Source organism: Callithrix jacchus, chromosome 12, assembly GCF_049354715.1.
Source record: "Callithrix jacchus isolate 240 chromosome 12, calJac240_pri, whole genome shotgun sequence".
Lineage (NCBI taxonomy): Eukaryota > Metazoa > Chordata > Mammalia > Primates > Cebidae > Callithrix > Callithrix jacchus.
In genome coordinates this window covers 108993448-109014060 of record NC_133513.1, presented here as the reverse complement: position 1 = coordinate 109014060, position 20613 = coordinate 108993448, and the positions used below count along the sequence as shown (strand labels likewise).

The 20613-nt window shown below is 42.1% G+C and overlaps 1 protein-coding gene across 6 annotated transcripts in view; it reads left to right on the top strand.

Moving 5' to 3' along the window:
- GFRA1 (GDNF family receptor alpha 1) overlaps positions 1-20177 on the top strand; it is a 234978-nt gene extending 214801 nt beyond the window's left edge. For all 6 annotated transcript variants that reach the window (XM_002756616.6, XM_009010334.5, XM_035269210.3 and 3 more), the window contains 2 exons: positions 11457-11510; positions 12655-20177. In XM_002756616.6, the coding sequence (XP_002756662.3) occupies positions 11457-11510; positions 12655-12807 (207 nt within the window). In that variant the 3' untranslated portion in view covers positions 12808-20177. The remainder of the gene's footprint in view (positions 1-11456; positions 11511-12654) is intronic.
- The last annotated feature ends 436 nt before the right edge of the window (positions 20178-20613 follow it).

Here is a 20613-nt window from a genome sequence, read left to right as displayed (position 1 = left end):
GACCTCATCAAGCAGCTCCCTGACACCACAGCCAGGTAAATCCACAAAGACAAGAAAAAAACCAGCTCAAAAAAGATGAAACCATCAAAGACCAGAACACCTCTTCTCCTTCAAGGGATCACAACTCCTCAGCAAGACAGGATCACAACATGACCCAGAAGGAGTGCAATGAATTGACAGAAACAGGCTCCAGAAGGTGAATGATAACAAACTTTTCTGAGCTAAAGGAACACATTCTAAGTGAATGCAAAGAAACCAAAAACCTTGAAAAAAGGCTAGACGAAATGCTAACTAGAATAACCAGCTTAGAGAAGAACATTAACAATGTGATGGAGCTGAAAACTGCAGCATGAGAACAACATGAAGCAAACACAAGTTTTAATAGCCAAATTGATTAAGCAAAAGAAAGGATATCAGAGATTGAAGATCAACTCAATGAAATAAAAAGAGAAGGCAAGACAAGAAAAAAGAGTGCAAAGAAATGAACAAAGCTTCCAAGAAATATGGGATTGTTGAAAAGGCCTAATCTATGCTTGATCAGTGTACCTAAATATGATGGGGAGAATGAATCCAAGCTGGAAAACATGCTCCAGGATATTATCCAGGAGAACTTCCCAAGCATAGCAAGGCAGTCCAAATTTCAAATTCAAGAAATACAGAGAACTCCACAGATATTCCTCAAGAAGAGCAACCCCAAGGACATAATCATCAGATTCATCAGGGTTGAAATGTAGGAGAAAATGCTAAGGGCACCCAGAGAGAAAGGTCAGGTTACCCACAGAGGGAAGCCAATCAGACTCACAGCAGATCTCTCAGCAGAAACCCTACAAGCCAGAAGAGAGTGGGGGCCAATATTCAACATCCCTAAAGTAAGGAACTTTTAACCCAGAAGCTTATATCCAGCCAAACTAAGCTTCATAAGTGAAAGAGAAATAAAATCCTTTATAGACAAGCAATTACTGAGAGATTTTGTCACCACCAGACTTGCCCTACAAGAGCTCCTGAAAGAAACACTAAGCACGGAAAGGAACAAGTACCAGTCACTGCAAAAACAAACCAGTTGGCAAAGACCAAAAATGCAATGAAGAAAATGAGTCAACTAACGGGAAAGAAAACCAGCCAGTAAAAAAAATGGCAGGATCAAATTCACACATAACAATATTAACATTGAATGTAAACAGCCTAAACTCCCCACTCAAAAGACAAAGACTGGCAAACTGGATAAGAAGTCAAAACCCATCGGTGTGCTGTATTCAGGAAACTCATCTCACGTACAGAGACACACATAGTCTCAAAATAAAGGGATGGAAGAAGATTTGCCAAGCAAATGGAGAACAAAAAAAAAGCAGGGGTTGCAATCCTAGTCTCTAAAATGGACTTCAAACCAACAAAGATCAAAAGAGACAAAGAAGGACACTACATAATGGTAAAAGGATCAATCCAATAAGAAGAGCTAACTATCCTAAATATATATGCCCCAAACAAATGAGCACCCAGGTACATAAAGCAAGTTCTTAATGACCTAAAACGAGATCTCAAGTCCCATACAATAATAGTGAGAGACTTCAACACTCCAGTGTCAATATTAGATCAATGAGACAGAAAATTAACAAGGATATCCAGGACTTGAATGCAGAGCTTGACCAAGTAGACCTAATAGACATACACAGAACGCTCCACCCCAGATCCACAGAATATACATTTTTCTCAGCACCACATTGCACTTACTCTAAAATTGACCACATCATTGGAAGCAAATCACTCCTCAGCAAATGCAAAAGAACGAAAATCATAACAGTCTATCAGACCACAGCACAATCAGACTAGAACTCAGTATTAAGAAACACACTCAAACCTGCACAACCACTTGGAAACTGAACAACTTGCTTCTGAGTGTCAACTGGATAAACAATGAAATAAAGGCAGAAATAAAGATGTTCTTTGAAACTAATGAGACTGAAGACACAACTTACTAGAATCTCTGGGACACCTTTAAAGCAGTGTTGACGGAAATTTATAGCAATAAAGGCCCACATGAGAAACAAGAAAAGGTCTAAAATTGACCCCTATCATCAAAATTGAAAGAGCTAGAAGAGGAGGATCAAAAAAATTCAAAATCTAGCAGAAGACAAGAAATAACTAAGATCAGAGCAAAACTGAAGGTGATAGAGACACAACAAACCCTTCAAAAAATCAAACCCAGGAGCTGGTTTTTTGAAAAGATCAACAAAATAAACCATTAGCCAGATTAATAAAAAAGGGAGAAGAATCAAATAGATGCAATAAAAAATGATAAAGGAGATATCACCACTGATCCCACAGAAATACAAACTACCATCAGAGATTACTACAAACAGCTCTATTCACATAAACCAGTAAACTAGGAAGGAATGGACAAATTCCTAGACACTTGTACTCTACCAAGACTAAACTAGGAGGAAGTTGAAACCCTGAATAGACCAATAACAAGGGCTGAATTAGAGGCAGCAATCAATAGCCTACCAACCAAAAAAAGTCCAGGACCAGATGGGTTCACAGCTGAATTCTACCAGACGTACAAAGAGGAGCTGGTACCATGCCTTCTGAAACTGTATCAAACAATACAAAAGGAGGGAATTCTCCCTAACTCATTTTATGAGACCAACATCATCCTGATACCAAAAACAGGCAGAGACTCAACTAAAAAAGAAAACTTCAGGCCAATATCCATGACGAACATTGATGTAAAAATCTTCAATAAAATACTGGCAAACAGATTGCAACAGCACATCAAGAAGCTTATCAATCACAATCAAGTAGGCTTCATCCCAGGGATGCAAGGCTGGTTCAACATACGGAAATCCATAAATGTAATCCATCACATAAACGGAACCAAAGACAAAAACCACATGATTATCTCAATAGATGCAGAGATGGCCTTTGACAAAATTCAACAGCCCTTGATGCTAAAAACTCTCAATGCACTAGGTATTGATGGAACATATCATAAAATGATAAAAGCCATATATGACAAACCTATAGCCAATATCATACTAAATGGGCAAAAGTGGAAAGAATTCCCTTTGAAATCGGGCACTAGACAAGGATGCCCTCTCTCACCACTCCTATTCAATATAATATTGGAAGTTCTAGCCAGAGCAATCAGGAAAGAAAAAGAAATAAAGGGTATTCAATTAAGAAAGGAGGAAGTCAAACTGTCTGTATTTGCAGATGACATGATTGTGTATCTAGAAGACCCCATCATCTAAGCCCAAAATCTTCTCAAACTGATAAGCAACTTCAGCAGTTTCAGGATACAAAATCAATGTGCAGAAATCACAAGCATTCCTATATACCAATTACAGACCAACAGCCAAATCAAGAGCAAACTCCCATTCACAATTGCTACAAAGAGAATAAAATACCTAGGAATACAACTAATAAAGGATGTAAAGGACCTCTGCAAGGAGAACTACAAACCACTGCTCAACAAAATAGAAGAGGACACAGACAGATGGAAAAACATTCCATGCTCATGGTTAGGAAGAATTAATATCATGAAAATGTTCATACTGCCCAAAGTAATCTATAGATTCAACACTATACCCATCAAGCTACTAATGACCTCCTTCACAGAACTGGAAAAACCACTTTAAACTTCATATGGAATCATAAGAGAGCCCGCATAGCCAAGACCATCCTAAGTAAAAAGAACAAAGCTGGAGGCATCACACTGCAAGACTTCAAACTATACTGCAAGGCTACAGTAATCAAAACAGCATGGTACTTGTACCAAAACAGAGATATAGACCAATGGAACAGAACAGAGACCACAGAAGAAACACCACACATCTACAACCATCTGATCTTTCACAAACCCAACAAAAACAAGCAATGGGGAAAGGACTCCATGTTTAATAAATGGTGTTGGGAAAACTGGCTAGCAATGTGCAGAAAGCAGAAACTGGACCCCTACCTGTCACCTTACACTAAAATTAACTCCAGATGGATTAAAGATGTAAACATAAAACCTAACACCATAAAAGCACTAGAAGAAAACATAGGCAAAACCATCCAGGACATAGGCAGAGGCAAGGACTTCATTACCAAAACACCAAAAGCAGTGGCAATAAAAGCCAAGATAGACAAATGGGATCTAATTAAAATTCAGAGCTTCTGTACAGCAAAAGAAACCATCATTAGAGTGAATTGGCAACCAACAGAATGGTAAAAAATTTTTGTAATCTACCCATCTGACAAAGGGCTAATATCCAGTATCTACAAAGAACTAAAACAGATATACAAGAAAAAAAAACCCATTCAAAAGTGGGCAAAGGATATGAACACTTTTCAAAAGAAGACATATATGAGGCCAAGAAACATATGAAAAAATGCTCATAGTCACTGGTCATTAGAGAAATGCAAATCAATACTACCTTGAGATACCACTCACCCCAGTTAGAATGGTGATCATTAAAAAATCTGGAGACAACAGATGCTGGAGAGGATGTGGAGAAATAAGAACACTCTTACACAGTTGGTGGGAGTGTAAATTAGTTCAACCATTATGGAAGACAGTGTGGCGATTTCTCAAGGACCTAGAAATAGACATTCCATTTGACCCAGCAATCCCATTACTGGGTATATACCCCAAAAATTATACATCATTCTACTATAAAGACACATGCAAACATATGTTCATTGCAGCCCTGTGTACAATAACAAAGACCTGGAACCAACCCAAATGCCATCAATGATAGACTGGACCAAGAAAATGTGGCACATATACACCATGGAATACTACACAGCCATAAAAAAAACTATGAGTTCGTGTCCTTTGTAGGGACTTGGATGAATCTGGAAACCATCATTCCCAGCAAACTGACACAAGAACAGAAAGCCAAACACTGCATGTTCTCACTCATAGGTGGGTATTGAACAATGAGAACACATGGACTCAGGAAGAGGAGCATCACATACTGGGGGCAGTTGGGGGTGGTAGGGGAGAGACAGCAGGGGGTGGGGAGGGGTAACATAGAGAACAATGCCAGATATAGTATGCACCTAAAGTAAAGAAAAAAAAAAAAAGAAATGTGTGAATTAAAAAAAAAAAAAAAAGATGGTCCTGGTCACATAATCCAAAAATCAGTAAAAATGATATTCAAGATATTAAAGGGTCATATAGATGTACCATTTTTAAGTGATTTTACTCTTTCACTTAATTTCCCAATTGACCTCCTATGGGCCCAGTCCCCAGTCAGGTCAAAGAGGGTTTCTGATCTAGGCTTGTCACTAAGCTCAAACTAAATTGCACAATTCAACTCTTACTGCCCCATAGGTGCCAGGAATCTAAGACTCAATGCTAGAGCCTGTCTGTCAGCTTCAAAGCTAGGATCCCCACACCCAAACACACGCATTGGGAATCTGGCTTTATTTCAACCCACTATGCACCCATTATTGGAGGCTTCACTTAAACGTAGCCCAACCCGTCTGAGCTATGCTTCCTCCAAGTAAGAAAGTATGACTGCAGGTTCCTCATCCTGCAACTCGACCTGTCCAGTCTAACTAAACTTGGCACCCCTGAGCATTCCTGAATTGAGTGAAATATCTTTACAAGGCCTTCTAAGAGCTTAATGTAATGAAAGCCTCTGGCTGAGGTTCAGGCAGCACAGAGACAAAGCATCTTTGCGGGGAGCAGGTAGAGGAGACTAGATAGTCACAGGCTCCGTGGTAGAAAAACCACCCAGGGCTACTCCAGCCCCTTCCCAGAAGGATGGTTGCCCAAGCTCACCCTGGCTGCCCTCACAGCCCCTGGTTTTCTTCCTGGCCTGGGCCAGGGTCCGTGGGGCTTGGCAGAATTAAGCTTGGAGGAAGTGGATCCTTGCTGAGCTCAGGCTCTGGAAGAAAAACATCCAAGCCCACAGGCACAGAACAGGCTTTATTTATGTGTCCACTTGTTTTACGCATCTGACTTTACCGCACATTATTTAGACCAGTGGTTGCAAGTGATTGTTACCAAGTTTGTAGGAAAAGCAAACCTCCAGGAAGGTGAGTTTCAAAATAGACAGTGGCAGGCATCTTAGAAAGGCTGGCCAGCCAGGCGCGGTGGCTTATGCCTGTAATCCCAGCACTTTGGGAGGCCAAGGTGGGTGGATCACATGAGGTCAGGAGTTCAAGACTAGTCTGACCAACATCGTGAAACCCCATGTCTACTAAAAATACAAAAAATTAAGCATGAGTGGTAACACATGCCTATAATCCCAGCTACTTGGGAAGCAGAAGCAGGAGAATTGCTTGAGCCTGGGAAGTTGAGGTTGCAGTGAGCTGAGATCATGCCATTGCACTCCAGTCTGGGCAATAAGAGCAAAATTCCATCTCAAAAAAAAAAAAAGGCTGGCCAATTGCTTGGGGCCAGATCAGCAATAAAACTTCTCCCAGCTCTCCCAGAAGTTAATAGGAAAGCCAAAAAAAATCCAGACCACTGGGTAGGCCTCCATTATTTAACTTGGATTCACTAGCAAGGAGCTTCTTTTTTTCTGTCTTTTTATATACAGTAATTAATTTGGCCAAATTGATATCAAGTACACAATAGAATTGTTATATAGTGAGTATAAGCAGGTTCTTCTGCTCAGTTAACCACCTCAGTCAGGTACACATTCCTTCCCATGGCTTGTCGTACAAGGGAACATAAAATATGTAGATTTAAATTGAGAAATGGCCTTGAGTTCTGGACTTTTGCTTCTGGACTGTTTTGGGAAGAACTCATACAGTGGTTTTCCCAAATGAAGGTCCAGTTTGTGCTGCAGAAAAGACTGGTATGCTAATAAACCAGTATTGACATGTGTGATAAATGCAGCTAGGTACTTGGTGAGTGCTGGAGAGCAAAGTTGATTGCATTTTACAGTCTGTGTATTTCTGTTTATTGCTTGTATTCTGTCATTAAGCAAACAGGTTCCTAATATAGCAAATCTCTCTAATCAGTAAGGCAAGGAAGAAAAGAACCAGAGCATCATTAATTATGACTATTTGGCTGCAGACTGGACAGTCTGTTGCTATTGGATTGGGCAACTTCCCCTGGTTTTGCTTTCTGGAGGTAGAGCAGAAACTGGCTTTTCTTATGTGTGGAGGAGAACGGAGAAATGTTCCATGCCCTGCTGGCCGACAGCTGCCTAAAATCCAGAGATTAAACACTGGCTTCTCTACAGAAATTCAGTCCTGGGGCAGCAAAGGCCAGGCTCCGGGCGAGTGCGCTTTTAAGTCTTCAGTTCCATAATCAGAGTGAGCATGCTGCTCACAAGCCTGACCTGTCCCCAGAGCTTGGGGAGAGCCTGCTGTAGGCAGAACCCACGTGGGGACTGGGTTGAGAGCTATAAATGATGTGTGCCTCTCTGCATTCTGCACAGGAAAGCTGCTGGCACCATGGCAGGCTTTCCAAATGCTAATCACTGGGGTAAAAAGCAGGAGAGGAACCACTCTGACTCCAGGTAACAGAGGTTAACAGCGTCTAATGCATTTATTAACCCTCTGGTGCCAGGGCCTGGCGTAGTCTGGCCCCCCCACAATTATAGTGCCCTGGAAATTCATTTATGCAACGTGCCTGGACTTGGGGATTACCACCAGTGACGCTTTTATAATATCAGAGCAACAGCTGCTGGAGAGGCAAGGCTTCAGGTGCCTAAAGAACAGGTTTGCCTGCTTTTCCAGAAAGTAGGGAAGGTGCTTGGTTTGGGGACAGGCTTCTCTAGGATGGTTTTCATCCTCCCATTCTCAAGATAAAAACCTCAAGGTACTAGCTTTCAGTGGTGATGTTTTGCACAGCTCAGAGTCAGGCAGCTTCCCCTAAACCTCCTAACTATAAATTAGATGTTAAGAAACACCCTTTCATAAAAAGGATTAAATAATTCATTTTCAACATACTGTAAGAATAGTTCAAATTGATTTTTTGAAAAATGAAATGCATTTTCTCTTCTTAATCTCTTTTTAAAAGACATATCGTGTTAAAATCACAAACTCTAAGTCATGGTGTCTGCATAGGTACCGGCTGGCTGAGATCTGTGTCAGGTATCTGCATTTCTCATAATCATCAGGGCTGCAGGGTTCCCTGAAGGGCCCCTGAATCCTGTGACCACCCTTCTGTTATTGCACCCTTGGTTTTACCAGTTGGTAACTCAGGGATTTAAGAAAAGTGCCCTTCCTGTTTCTAATTTACCTTATACCTTACAAAGTCTCAGGAGGTTTTTTTTTCCTTTTAATTTTCCTGGGATGTCCCAATTTTCAGTAATTGAGACAGCATTTAAAGTGCATAAGTACTTTTTTGTGATAGTTGAAAGCGGGGGACACCCTGTAATTTTATCCATTTGCATTTATCGTACCTGACTAGTAAGACAGTGATAGCTTGATGATGTTTTCAGAAATGCTTAGGATAAAAGCCTCTAAAATGTGGAAGTAACAGGCTTTCTTAGGCTTCCAAAGTGGGTTTTAAGACCCAGATTTTCTTAAGTAGACTCTGGATCTGCAGAAGCAGATTTCTGGAAGATTCAAGAAGTTACACTGCATACAGGATGCATAAGCATGCAACTCGCCAGACGTTCAAAGGTATACATCCCAGGCTCTGACCCATTCTCTGTGACACACCCATTGTGAGAAGTACTGGACTCCCAGCCTGATGATGTCTGTTGTCAACCCCATCCAGTCTGGACAGCCACCACACTCTGGCCCTTGTCTCATTTGGCAGGAGATTTAAATAGATCTCAAACCCATATGCAAACCTTTGATTCTGCTATTCAGACTCAAAGACCTGACAGTGGCCCATGCCGGGTTTAGGTGGAACTCCAGAGCCTCTCTGCTCAGCCTCTGCTTCTGTAGGGCTTTCCTGAGCACCCAGACCACTCTGTAGCAAGCTTGTTAATACCCGGTGTAAGCAGAGTCTTTAGAGACCTGTGTGTGGACCGCTAAGTGCCTCCCTCTGTGGGTTGGGAAGATGTTTAACAGGAGAGACGTTTTCTCAGGGCATCCCCTTTGGGGACCTGACTGCATAATCTTACTTGGACTCTGCAGTTCCTCCAGTTATGCCAACCAGAATGGTCCTCCAGGCAAGATGAGCTTGAGAGATGCTGCTTCCAGCTTTAGCCAATGGGACTGCACAGAGACAAGACCAGAAACTGACCATTTCCTTTATATACAGGCCATTGGGATACCTATCACTTTGGGGGAAGAAGCACTTAGAGACTTCACAGACTTGGAGCTGATCTGAATACATTTTTCTCTGTAATTGAAGTTATGCCTGCTATTTCCAGATAGAAGACAAGATCCTTGGAGTTTATACCCATGCCTGTCTCTTGGTTGAAAGCTTATAAATTCTGTATATAGTGTGAAACCCTCCATGACTAATGAGGGTCAGAAATCTACCTCTGCAGATAGAGTCCACTTAAGAAAACCTGGTAAGATAGAGGCCTTTTCTAGTCCACTGATGAAAGCCCCTTTCTAATTATTTAATAATTGTAGGATTATACTCCTGCAGTATAGCTAATGAGTGTTGCAGATTGCATATACAGTGAACACAACACTGTCTGCTAGTGCTAATCATACCAAAAAGTAGGAAGGAGGTCTTCCCAGCCCTTGGAACTATGAGAAGCTACTGAGGCCTAGGACACGGAGGTGCAGCTTAGCTGTGACCACAAGCAAAGAAAGAACTTGAGGGCATAATGTGTCCCAGTCTAGAAATCATGCTGCCTTTTCTGTGCAATTCAATAAATTTGTTAGTTATGCAAGGGCCCTTAGCAAGGGTTTATGTCTTTTGTAGATTATGGCCTAGAAAAGGCAGAATGTGATGTTTTAGGGCCATTTTGGTGTCTGGGCACAATTCCAAACTGGAACAGAAATAAAACATGTAAAGCACTACACATTACTCTCTGTAGGTGACAATGCAATGGACCAGATTTGCTATTAATATAGATTAAAAGTAGGCTTCTGAATCAGGTTCAATTCCTCTTCCAATTTCCACTCTGCTCTTCTTATACATAACATTTAGTGACCTTTGAACAGCCCCTGGATGCCTCACAGTGTCTTATTCTCAATGCCTGTTTAAAGGTTTCTATTTCATATTCACAGCTGGCATATGCAAATATAGGTAAAGATTATGATGCCTCCCAAGTAGCATTATGGTCAATAAATTACTCCTTGGGTGAACATGCTATCATTTCAGCCTAGCATGTCTTCCAGGAGTTGCAAAAGTCAACAGGCAGCCTGCCAGTGCCATCCACACAGAGCTGGTTGCCCAGGTCCTCCTTTATTCAAGTGTAACGCTTAACCAGGGGCTCAGCCTGTTGACAGATGAGCTCTGTCTGTTGATGCCAAAGGGCTCCTGTTGCTGGGGGTGAGGAAGGAGCATCATGGGAGTTCTTCGTGTGGATTTTGGGGAGAAACACTGTGATGCAGGAGATAGCACATTTTTGTTTAGGAATTGAAGAGACTGGGTCTGCATCCCGACTCACTAAGTAAATTGCCGTATGACCTTGGATTAGTCACTTAACTTCTCTGAGCTCTGTTTTCCTTTGTAAACAGAGTGGGTTGTACCAGGGTCAGTAGTTTTCACAAGCGTTTCACTGTAATTATTTGAGCAATGAGACCTTCCCTATAATGAAATTATCAGGTAGAAGCCCAGTGGAGGATTGTTCCAGTTGAGGAGAAACAGGCAGCTCAATGCCTTCACAGCCCATTCCCCTTACAACTGCTCGGGAAGCCATTTTAAAATGGCCAGATTGAGAATCTGTAATGCTCTGCGTGCTTCTTTGAGGATACCCATCCCTGCCCTGTGCCTTATCCCCCTAACAGTGACTGGCAAGTGGTTTCCTCACTAGAGAAAAGCCCCGTGAACCCAGGGACCAGGTCCTTTTTCGTTCATTACCATATATCCAGCATTGGTAAACTAGGTGTTCAGTAAGGGTCTGTTGACTGCAGCAACAAATGAACAAGCAAGCCCAGGAAGGCCTCTGTCTGCAGTACCCATAAATGCAGGTGCTTACTGCAATATCTTTACCTAGAAGGGGGTACTTCCCAAAAATGTAAGAAATGAGGGATTACTTCAAAACGTTTTTCTTAGTAACCTAGTCCTGAACTGCTCCTTCAGTAGCCGCTAGGCTTTGAAATGGGGCAAGTCTGAATTGAGATGCACCAAGCCAAACACACCAGATTTTGAAGACTTAGTATGGACAAAAAAATATATAACATATCTTATTAATATTGAGTACACTTTTAAATTATAATATATTGGGTTAAATAAAATATATTATTAAAATTAACTTCACCTGATATCTCTTTATCACATGGCTACTGGAAAATGTTCAACTATATATGGAGCTCACAGCTGTGGCTCACACATTTATCAGAGAGCATTGCCCTAGATAGCTGATTAATGGATCGTCAGTAATTCCTCTTCTGCATTATGTTTGAACATGTTTTTCCTTGTCTCTCTCCAGGCGCAGAAGCTGAAATCTAATGTGTCGGGCAATACGCACCTCTGTATTTCCAATGTAAGTATGTTTCTTTTGGACGCTTTGTGCATTTATAGAAACATAGCCTTTGGGCCCCTGGGACAGGATATTATATAAAGTGTCCAAAGACAAGAAGTAGTCCACAACAAATCTAAGCCACCCTCCAGGACCATCTGTCCTTTGAGCAAGGTGAAGAGTTTGAATTCCAGTTCACAAAGCTGGAAGTAAGACTGGGACCCAGGATCTTTGTCCCGGGATTAATACAAGTGTCCCAGGGCCCTGAGCCTCTCTGTGAACACAGTCATATAAAAACATCCAGCACAGAGATGACACATAGCAAATCTCACTGCTCACCAGATGTTCTCTCTGTGGTGCCTCTGACCTCCACAGCTCCCCATGGGTAGATGAGAGCAGGTACATTACTCTCCCCAATTTACAGGTGAGGAGACCAAGAATTCTGCCGTGGTGGGCCCTGGTTCCTTGTGGAAGGGGGTGGCATTATGGGATTAAGCAGGTGCTGGTGACAGGGATGGAGAAATCTATCCTGGGGAAGGACAGCTGTGCTAGCTGGGAAAGTTTGGTTCTCCCAGCAATGAGAAGGGCAAGCTCTTGCTCTCTCCAGCTCCTCATCTATAAAATCTGGGATTGAACTGGCTTATGTAGGGAGAGGCTGCTCTGCCAGTTTTGAATACTGTCTGTGACCTATCTCTACACAAACTGTCACTTGATTGGGCAAGTTTCCTGAGATGACTCTGCTGCCCTCCTTCCCTGGTAGGGAGAGAGAGTGAGCATTCCTCTTCAGCCAGTGGCAAAAAGAGAAGAGTTCCATGTTGCACAGAGCTAACAGTTAGCTGTGTAGCATGGAACCCTTGAGAAAGGGGTAGAGAATGGCAGGGGTACCTGAACTCAGATATCTTCTCCCAGAATGCATTTAATAATCTCTAATGGAAGAGCAAATTGTAAGCACTGGCCAGTTTCTCAAAAGTATCTGGTTCTCACCCAGGTTCATGTTTTCTTCCCATAAAATTAAAAGTTGGCGAATTTAAGTCTCAGTGGTAAAATCTCGGGTCAGCTTTGGTGAGTGGGTCAGCCAGTGGGGAGTCAAAGGGAGAGAGAGTGTAAAGTGTACTGTGGTAGAATGAAGACATGCAGTGGATGATAATAAAACCATTTTTTCTCACAGGGTAATTATGAAAAAGAAGGTCTCGGTGCTTCCAGCCACATAACCACAAAATCAATGGCTGCTCCTCCAAGCTGTGGTCTGAGCCCACTGCTGGTTCCGGTGGTAACCACTCTGTCCATCCTATTATCTTTATCTTTAGCAGAAACATCATAGCTGCATTAAAAGAAAACCAATATGGACATGTAAAAAGACAAAAAGCAAGTTATCTGTTTCCTGTTCTCTTGTATAGCTGAAATTCCAGTTTTAGGAGCTCAGTTGAGAAACAGTTCCATCCAACTGGAACTTTTTTTTCTTTTAAGAAAGCTTCTTGTGATCCTTCGGGGCTTCTGTGAAAAACCTGATACAGTGCTCCATTCCAAACTCAGAAGGCTTTGGGATATGCTGTATTTTAAAGGGACAGTTTGTAAATTGGGCTGTAAAGCAAACTGGGGCTGTGTTTTTGATGATGATGATGATGATTTTAACAGTTTTACTTCTGGCCTTTCCTAGCTAGAGAAGGAGTTAATTTTTCTAAGGTACCTCCCATATCTCATGTAATGACATTGATTTCTAACGACATAAATTTCAGCCTGATATTGATGCCAAGCTTTCTTTGCCACAAAGATTCTCATCAAGAGTGGACTTGGTGGAAACAGCTGGTACTGACGTTCACCTTTCTGTATGTACTAGCATTTTCCACGCCGATGTTTACATACTGTAAACAGTTCTGCACTCTTGTACAAAACAAAACAAAACACCTGTCACATCCAAATATAGTATCTGTCTTTAGTCAAAATAGAGAGTGGGGAATGAGTGTGCCAAGTCAGTACCTCAACACCTGAACGACACTCTCCTAATCCTAAGCCTTACCTGAGTGAGAAGCCCTTAACCTAACGAGAGTCCAATATAGCTGAAATGCCACTCTAATACTCTTTACACTTAGAGGTTATATGTAGAAAAAAAAATTTATTACTAAACGATTTCAACTATTGGCTTTCTATATTTTGAAAATAATGATACTGTCTCATTTTTTACTGATGGTTTAATACAAAACACACGGGGCTTATTTCCCCTCATAAGTAGTGTTCGCTCCGATATTCACTTCACAAACACAGCTCTTCAAAAGCAGACTCTGAGAAGCCTCGTGCGTTAGCAGAAAGTTCCGCATCACGTGACTCTGGACAGGCAGGAGGAAACGGAGCAGACAAGTGCATTGTATTTTATCATTTCTTGAAGTGCAGGCATGCATATCTGTGAGGGAACCGGTGGCTGCTTGTAAATGTTCTGCAGCGTCTCGTGGCACCCTTGTCATGATACAATCCAGTACCTTGATTTTCAGGTTATCTGACAAAGGCAGCTTTGATTAGGGCGCGGGGGCAGGGGCAGGCTGTCCTTGCTTTGGCAGCACATCCATGCCAGGATACACAGTTATTTTCCTAAGGACTGTCTTTACGCCTGACTGCGATGTCTTGGCCACTATTTAGAGCAGTTTGGTCTGAAGGTCAAAGATCTGCTTGCGTCTTCTGTGTCCTCCAAGACACACTGCAGCTGACCGTTTTAGAAAAGAAGGAAGGTTTGTGGCTCAAGAGTGTTGATGTTAGGTTTGGTGAGATGAGTTGGTTGGCACAGATCAGCAGAACAGGATCCTGGTGATAGGGCATCTAGCTTTGCTAACCGCGTACCATCTTCCATGATTCACTTTATTAACTAAGTAGACCCTCAAGTGCACTTTCGAAGTCTGGTTTAGATGGTGAGATCCCGAGTCTACCATGACTGAGTACTGGTGTCCACATTTCTCTAACATTAAGTAAAGAAGAGGAGATTCCATCTTAATAAAGTGCTGGTGGGCACTGGCTTTCTTCCCACATTGATAGAGGAATTGGAGGAGGAAACCAGGGTGCACATTTCAATAGATCCCCTTTGCCTGCTGTTGTTTACCTTGTAAGATTAATCAAATCATTGAGGGGAAAGGGAAATCTATGAAATCCAAGATAAAGGCAGTCTTTTGGTGTTCAAAGTACATTTGTATCCAAATGTTGATCAACAAAAATGTGCAGTACTCAGTACTGACTTTTTTCACTTCAAAATGTTTTCAAGGGAAATTCAGCAGATACTCAACTGTATTTGATTAGTGAAAAGTTCTATAAAGACTCTTACTTTGAATAAACACATTAAATGTGTCAAAATATTTGGAATGCCAGTTATCTATGAGCGGATATCTCTTACAGAGCATATTTTGTTTTCATTAAGGTATCTCTGTAATATCTACACTGGACTAATTACATATGGGTCTGATTCTATGTGATCCACTGTAGAAAGCTATTGATTACTTCTGCATTAACAGCAGCTCTAATTAGCTTCAGATGACCAAAGAGGAAATGGGTGTTTCAGTGCTAACAAGGGCACCCTTCATTGAAGAATGCAAGGGTATGCAACATATAAACTAAATTTTGAAAAGCCTCATCTGTCACCAACAAAGATCTCATTTTTCTTCAGCAATAAAAGCATAGTCAAGTTAGCAAATCCTCAATTTGAAAATGAGTTGCTGGTTAAATAATAGGGGGAAGCATCTTGTTCAGGGACAACACGTTGGAGAGGTTCTTATAAAAGCAAGCCAAGCAAGGTTTCTGCCATTCAGTGTCATCTTGGTTTGACACAGTGACCCTGAAAATTTGTCCCAGAACTGGAGTGCAATGATTTAAATCATTTACCTATCTCACTTCTTCTTGGCATGCTTAAAAGCAAAAATGATTCATAACTTCCTGTCCTTCAGTCTGAGAATTTGGAGTACCACTGAATACAGGGGTTATCTGCTGAGGTTTGGGTGTCTGGCAGGAAGTATCTCATTGCAGTTGATTTTGATGACACAAAACAGTAACTAAGGTCCATGCAGACCATGACTCCCTGATGATGTCTAGTCATTGCCTTACTTATTTCAGAGAGAAAGGGAGGGTGCAAAAAGGCAGTATTGCCACACTAATTAGAAGCACATTCATTCCACTTTGATGTTGAATATCTTTGACCGATATGTTTGAGTATCTTTTAAATAGAGCACATGAAGAAAGAAGTGCACAATGTAGAGAAGGAATTGAGAATGCCGATTACATATTTATTTTTCCATACCTGTTTTTTTTAAGTCTCTAATTTTAGAAAAGTGTAAGTTGAGATTAACATAGGTTATTTTTCATGAAGTATAGCAAACGATCTAGAATGTGATAGGAATGTGGTTTCCATTTCATTTTCTTAAGCACACTTTTATGCTGTAGTAAGAATTTGAGAAGTTGTGTCTTCGAGTTCCTCAAAGACAAAACAGGGTACCCCCAGAGCTGCCCCAGACTTGGATTTGGTCTGTATTCAGATGGTTCCTATCTTACATACACTCTGAGGATGGGCTGCGTCCAGCTGCGGCCCATCTCCCTCTTGCCTTCTTGTCTCTAAATCAGACACTCCCAAGCATTCCATCTGCTGTACTAGGAGAGGGGGAGAGCCGAAGCATTTTGAAGTCCCTGTAAAGTGCCTGGGAAAAGAGATGCAAGAGCAGTGGGAGTTTATATAATTAGCATATTCTTTTCTCAGAATCCAGCATAAATGTATTTCTGTTGTTATTATTTACAAAGTTGTGGCCTTAGAGGAGCTGTCTTTTGGAAAATAAGTTTTCATTCATGCAGTTAGACATGCACAATGTATTTGAATCAATAAACTGTGGACCAGAAAAGGGCTGCTTGAATGAATGCACATGTTCTAATTCTCTTTCAAGGCTGTTGATGATCTCCTGGATTCATACCCCAGTGATCTGTGTTACTCTTGCCTCTGCTCTTTGATAAAGCAAATGAGACCATGTGAGACCCTTCTTTTCAAGAATGACCTAAAAATGATGGCAACAGGCAGGAGTGAATTACCGCTGGCCTGGGCACAGTGACAGTCCCGTCTGAACTTGGAGAGTTGAAGAGAAAAGGCAAAATCAAGGTGTAACAGTGGGCTATGTTCCAAGGGTGAATGGATCAGAGAGTCCACTACTGTTCCTTACTGATCAGAATAGGAATCTTTTAACAAAACAGAGTTCCTTGAATCAGGTAGAAGTTCTTCAGCGACTGGAAGCCAGAGCTATTAATAATATCTGAATGACAGACAAAGGAATTTCTTATTAGAAATTCTAAAATAAAACAAGTGGGGATTTGGTTGGGTACCCCCAAACTACACTTTTGTGTCATCCCTAAGATAGATATCTCAAGTGTGTATCTCACAGCTTTTGACTTTGACACAGCTCTGCTTCTCAAGTGACCATTTGTTTTAACTCTGTTATCTAGAATTCTTTGTGGGGGCTGGACCTCTGAAAAAGATTCTCACTGCAGAGGTCTTAAATCTGTGGGATTTTGCCACTCCCTCTGTCCTGGGATGTGTTCTGTAGAACATTTCATTTATATCAGGACATTGGCTGATTTCGTTCTCTTTCATCGTTATTATTCAGGCCTCCCTCCATCACCTTGTACTTTATTGCCTAAGTATTGCCCCTCCCGATTCTTTATCCTAATCACTCTAAATTTAGTTCAACCCAAATTAATCTTTGTTCCAACAGATATCTTTTCAGATAGAGAAGGCTCTCTCAGGAGCCAGGTGATCTGAAGATGATGCTAACCCCCTTCTTATTTTCCAATAAGACGTTCCTCTAGCTAACTCTTCTCTGAGCTCCCTCTTCTTAGCTTTGAGATTGGGGATAGTCTTATCCTTGCCAGACATCCCTCTGTTGCTCCCAGTGTCTCTGATGAGCTTCTCCTCCCTCCCAGAGACAATGCAGGGGTGGTTTTTCAACAGAATGTGCCACCTGCACTTCTGATTGTTCTGAGACCCAGCCCAGAGGGGTGGAGAAGGCACACAAACCCTATTCCAATAAACTGCCTGCAGAGAACCACAGCCTGCTAATAGTCATTGAGGTCTCAGCCCCCTAAGGTCTCCAAGCTCATTTGACCAGCACAGCTGTGACTTCGGCTGTCTGCCTCTGGCAGGTGCCAAGATCAGGCATCTTGTCCCACTGCCATGGGGAGCTAATTTTTGCTCCAGGGTAGCTGCCAAGCCCAGCACCAGCATCAATAGAAGGTTTTCTCTGATTTTCTCCTTCTCATCTCAAGCTGGGCTTTCTTACCATTCCCCAATTTTGTTTTGTAAGGCGCCAGGAGACTGGCCCGAGATCTTCAGCCTCTTCCTTAGTTTGGATACCTCTTTCTGCTTATAACCAGGCTTCTTCAGCAGAAAGCATGACCCCTTGTAGGTTCTCAGAAATTGGCTGAATGACCTTGTCATTAAAGGGCTTTATTCTGTCAGATAGTAGCAAGAACTGGCCTATTGGCATCGTATTCCTGGCATTGGGCTGTACTGACACTGAATGTGTCCTCCTGAGATTTTTGAGGGTGACCTGGAAGAAAAGGTCTGAGAAAGCACTGGGATCCAAGTGACTTTGAATCTTCCCACTGTGTTTCCTGCTGAGATGAATGAATTCACATGTTCTAATTCTCTTTCAAGGCTGTTGAAAAAGATATCTGCCAGAGATATCTTTGTCACCATATCTGCCAGAAAGGACAGAGCCCAAAATGGTGGTAGACTTTGTGGGAAATTAGCCAGTTAGCCTTCTGAGATTTTAATCTGCTTCAAGCACAGGATGCTGACAGGAAAGGTAGACCACTCCCCAGATACCAGACAAATCCTAGGGATGACAACTTCTCCATCAGTATCCTGAGAAGCAAAGTCAAATGCTTATCAAGTCAGCACGTTTATTGAGTGAGTACTCTGATGGAAGGACCCAGCATTTGGAGCTGAACTTGAGAACACAGGGTCCTCTGACAGCAGCTTAGAGAAACACCCATTCCTTCCAGACTGGCAGAATCCTTCCATTTCACATCCTTCAGAAAAGCTATTATAAATCGTTCATGAAACTTTCTCAGACTCGGTCTCCCAGGAGTTAAGTCCTGGGCCACGTGCACACAATGGCAAATCCAGCTCTTCCATGATAGAAAAGGTAAACACTAACCTTCATCCTGAGCCTGAAAGGCCACCTCTGAGCACTTAGGCTGCCATGCCCCTGGGCCTCAGAGGCTGTGAGCTTGGCCAGGTAGGCACAGAGGTAAGGCAGTCACAACTGTCAGGTACCGGCCATGGTGCAGGTGGGAATAAGGGATACCAGAGCTACTTTTGCTGAAGAAACCAGTCAGCGGTGCTCAAAGGAGCAAAACTGCGAATGTGCGCGATGATCCCGATGCCTACAAGCATAACACAGATCCTAAGACTAGAGTGAAGTAGGAAGAAGAATTAGAAAATCCAGTGGGTGTCCTGAGAATAGGGAACCAGGGCTGCTGAAAATCAGTAAAGGTCGATTACCTGGGACCAGACTGGGTGACAGTGGCAGTGCAGGTGAAGGTACCCTGGCCTCCTCAGTTCGCTGGCACATTAATAAAGCGTGGTCTCTCATTCTCATTCATTCTCTCTCTCTCTGTCACAATGATTGAAGGGCTGTATGCTCCAGCATTGTCTTCTTGGTGCACCAAGCATGTGTGATCTGGAATTCGGGTTTTTATTTTTTAGCTGTAGCTGAAGGCATTTCTCAAATGTGGAAAAAGGGAATGGAAGCCACAGAACCAAATCAGTTTGCCCTGCCGTGTTTGGCTGTGGTCTTACTCTCATCAGACACTTCTGATGTGCTTTTCTGGATTCAGAAAGAGCTGATTGTCCTCCAAGGGTTGAAAAAACAGTTTAGGAAACCTGAATCCAGGGCCTTACAGTTTTCCTCATTATCTGTCTTCTCCCTTCTCTCGCTCAAGGGAGTGGGGGAATCACTGTTCACTGCAGAGTTTGCTTTAAAGAGTTTTCCCATCTCGTGTGCATCATCCCTTGATATTGAAATTATTTTCTCAGTTTAATCCAACTCCTGCTGAGAAACTGTGAGATTTCGGCTGTGGGATTTTTTTCTTGTACTCCTTCGGATGGTGTTGCATTTTTCACTCTTAACCCAAGGGTATGTTTCAGCTTATGTTTGCTGTTTCATGCAGGTTTATAGTATGGTGGAATAGAAGGAGGCTTCTGATTTTTAGGGTATTTTTAGAATTCCTTCTGAGTGAGGGGTTCAGACACCCAGTTTCCTCAGAATGTGGGTTAGGGGTAGACTGAGCTTTGTTGAGAAGCCTCCATTTAGACTTCGGGCGAGTCTCCATGTTCTATTGTGTGTTTACCAAGCTTCCACTGGTAGAAGATGACACACTTGTCTCATTGTTCTGTGTATCTGCTTTCCAGAGGACACCAGGACATTCTCCTGGGGTCACTCCCACACGGCTTCCTCACACAGGTGTTTTGCAACAGCCTTTATTGCCAACACCCATGGAAGAACATCTCCTGTAGAAGTACAAGTTTTGCAATTTGGACTTTGGAAGTGGTTTTGTGATGTTCGAATTTTCTGTTAGCCTATTGCTCAACCACTACAGAATGTACATAGTCCCTTTGGCCATCCTTCCACCCTAGAATATCCTAATAAACATTGTTTTCTTTTTAAAAAAAAAAAATCATCGTGGTGTCTTTTTCTTTTATCCCATCACTGGAAAACGCTCTGGAAATTTGCAAATATATAGAAATCTCCTATGTCAAGACACTGGGTTTTCTTGACAGGAGATGATAAGGACTAAGTGTGGCTGCCACAGGTACTTCCAGATCATGGTTTCCAAACCATGGTACTATTGACACTCAGTGCCAGATAATTATATCTGGAGTGGATGGGCTTGTCAGATCCTATACATTGTCGATGGGTAGCAGCATCCTTTGGTAGCCTCCTATCCACACTTGTGGTCAAAGCTATCTCTAGACATTGCCAAGTGTCCTCTGAGCCTAGGTAAAATCACCCTTGGTTGAGAGCCACTATTTCATATTCAACCTTTTGCTCATTTCTGAGCAGCAAAAGGCAGCAGGGTGTAGTGTAGGAGCCGCATCTGACATTTATTTTAT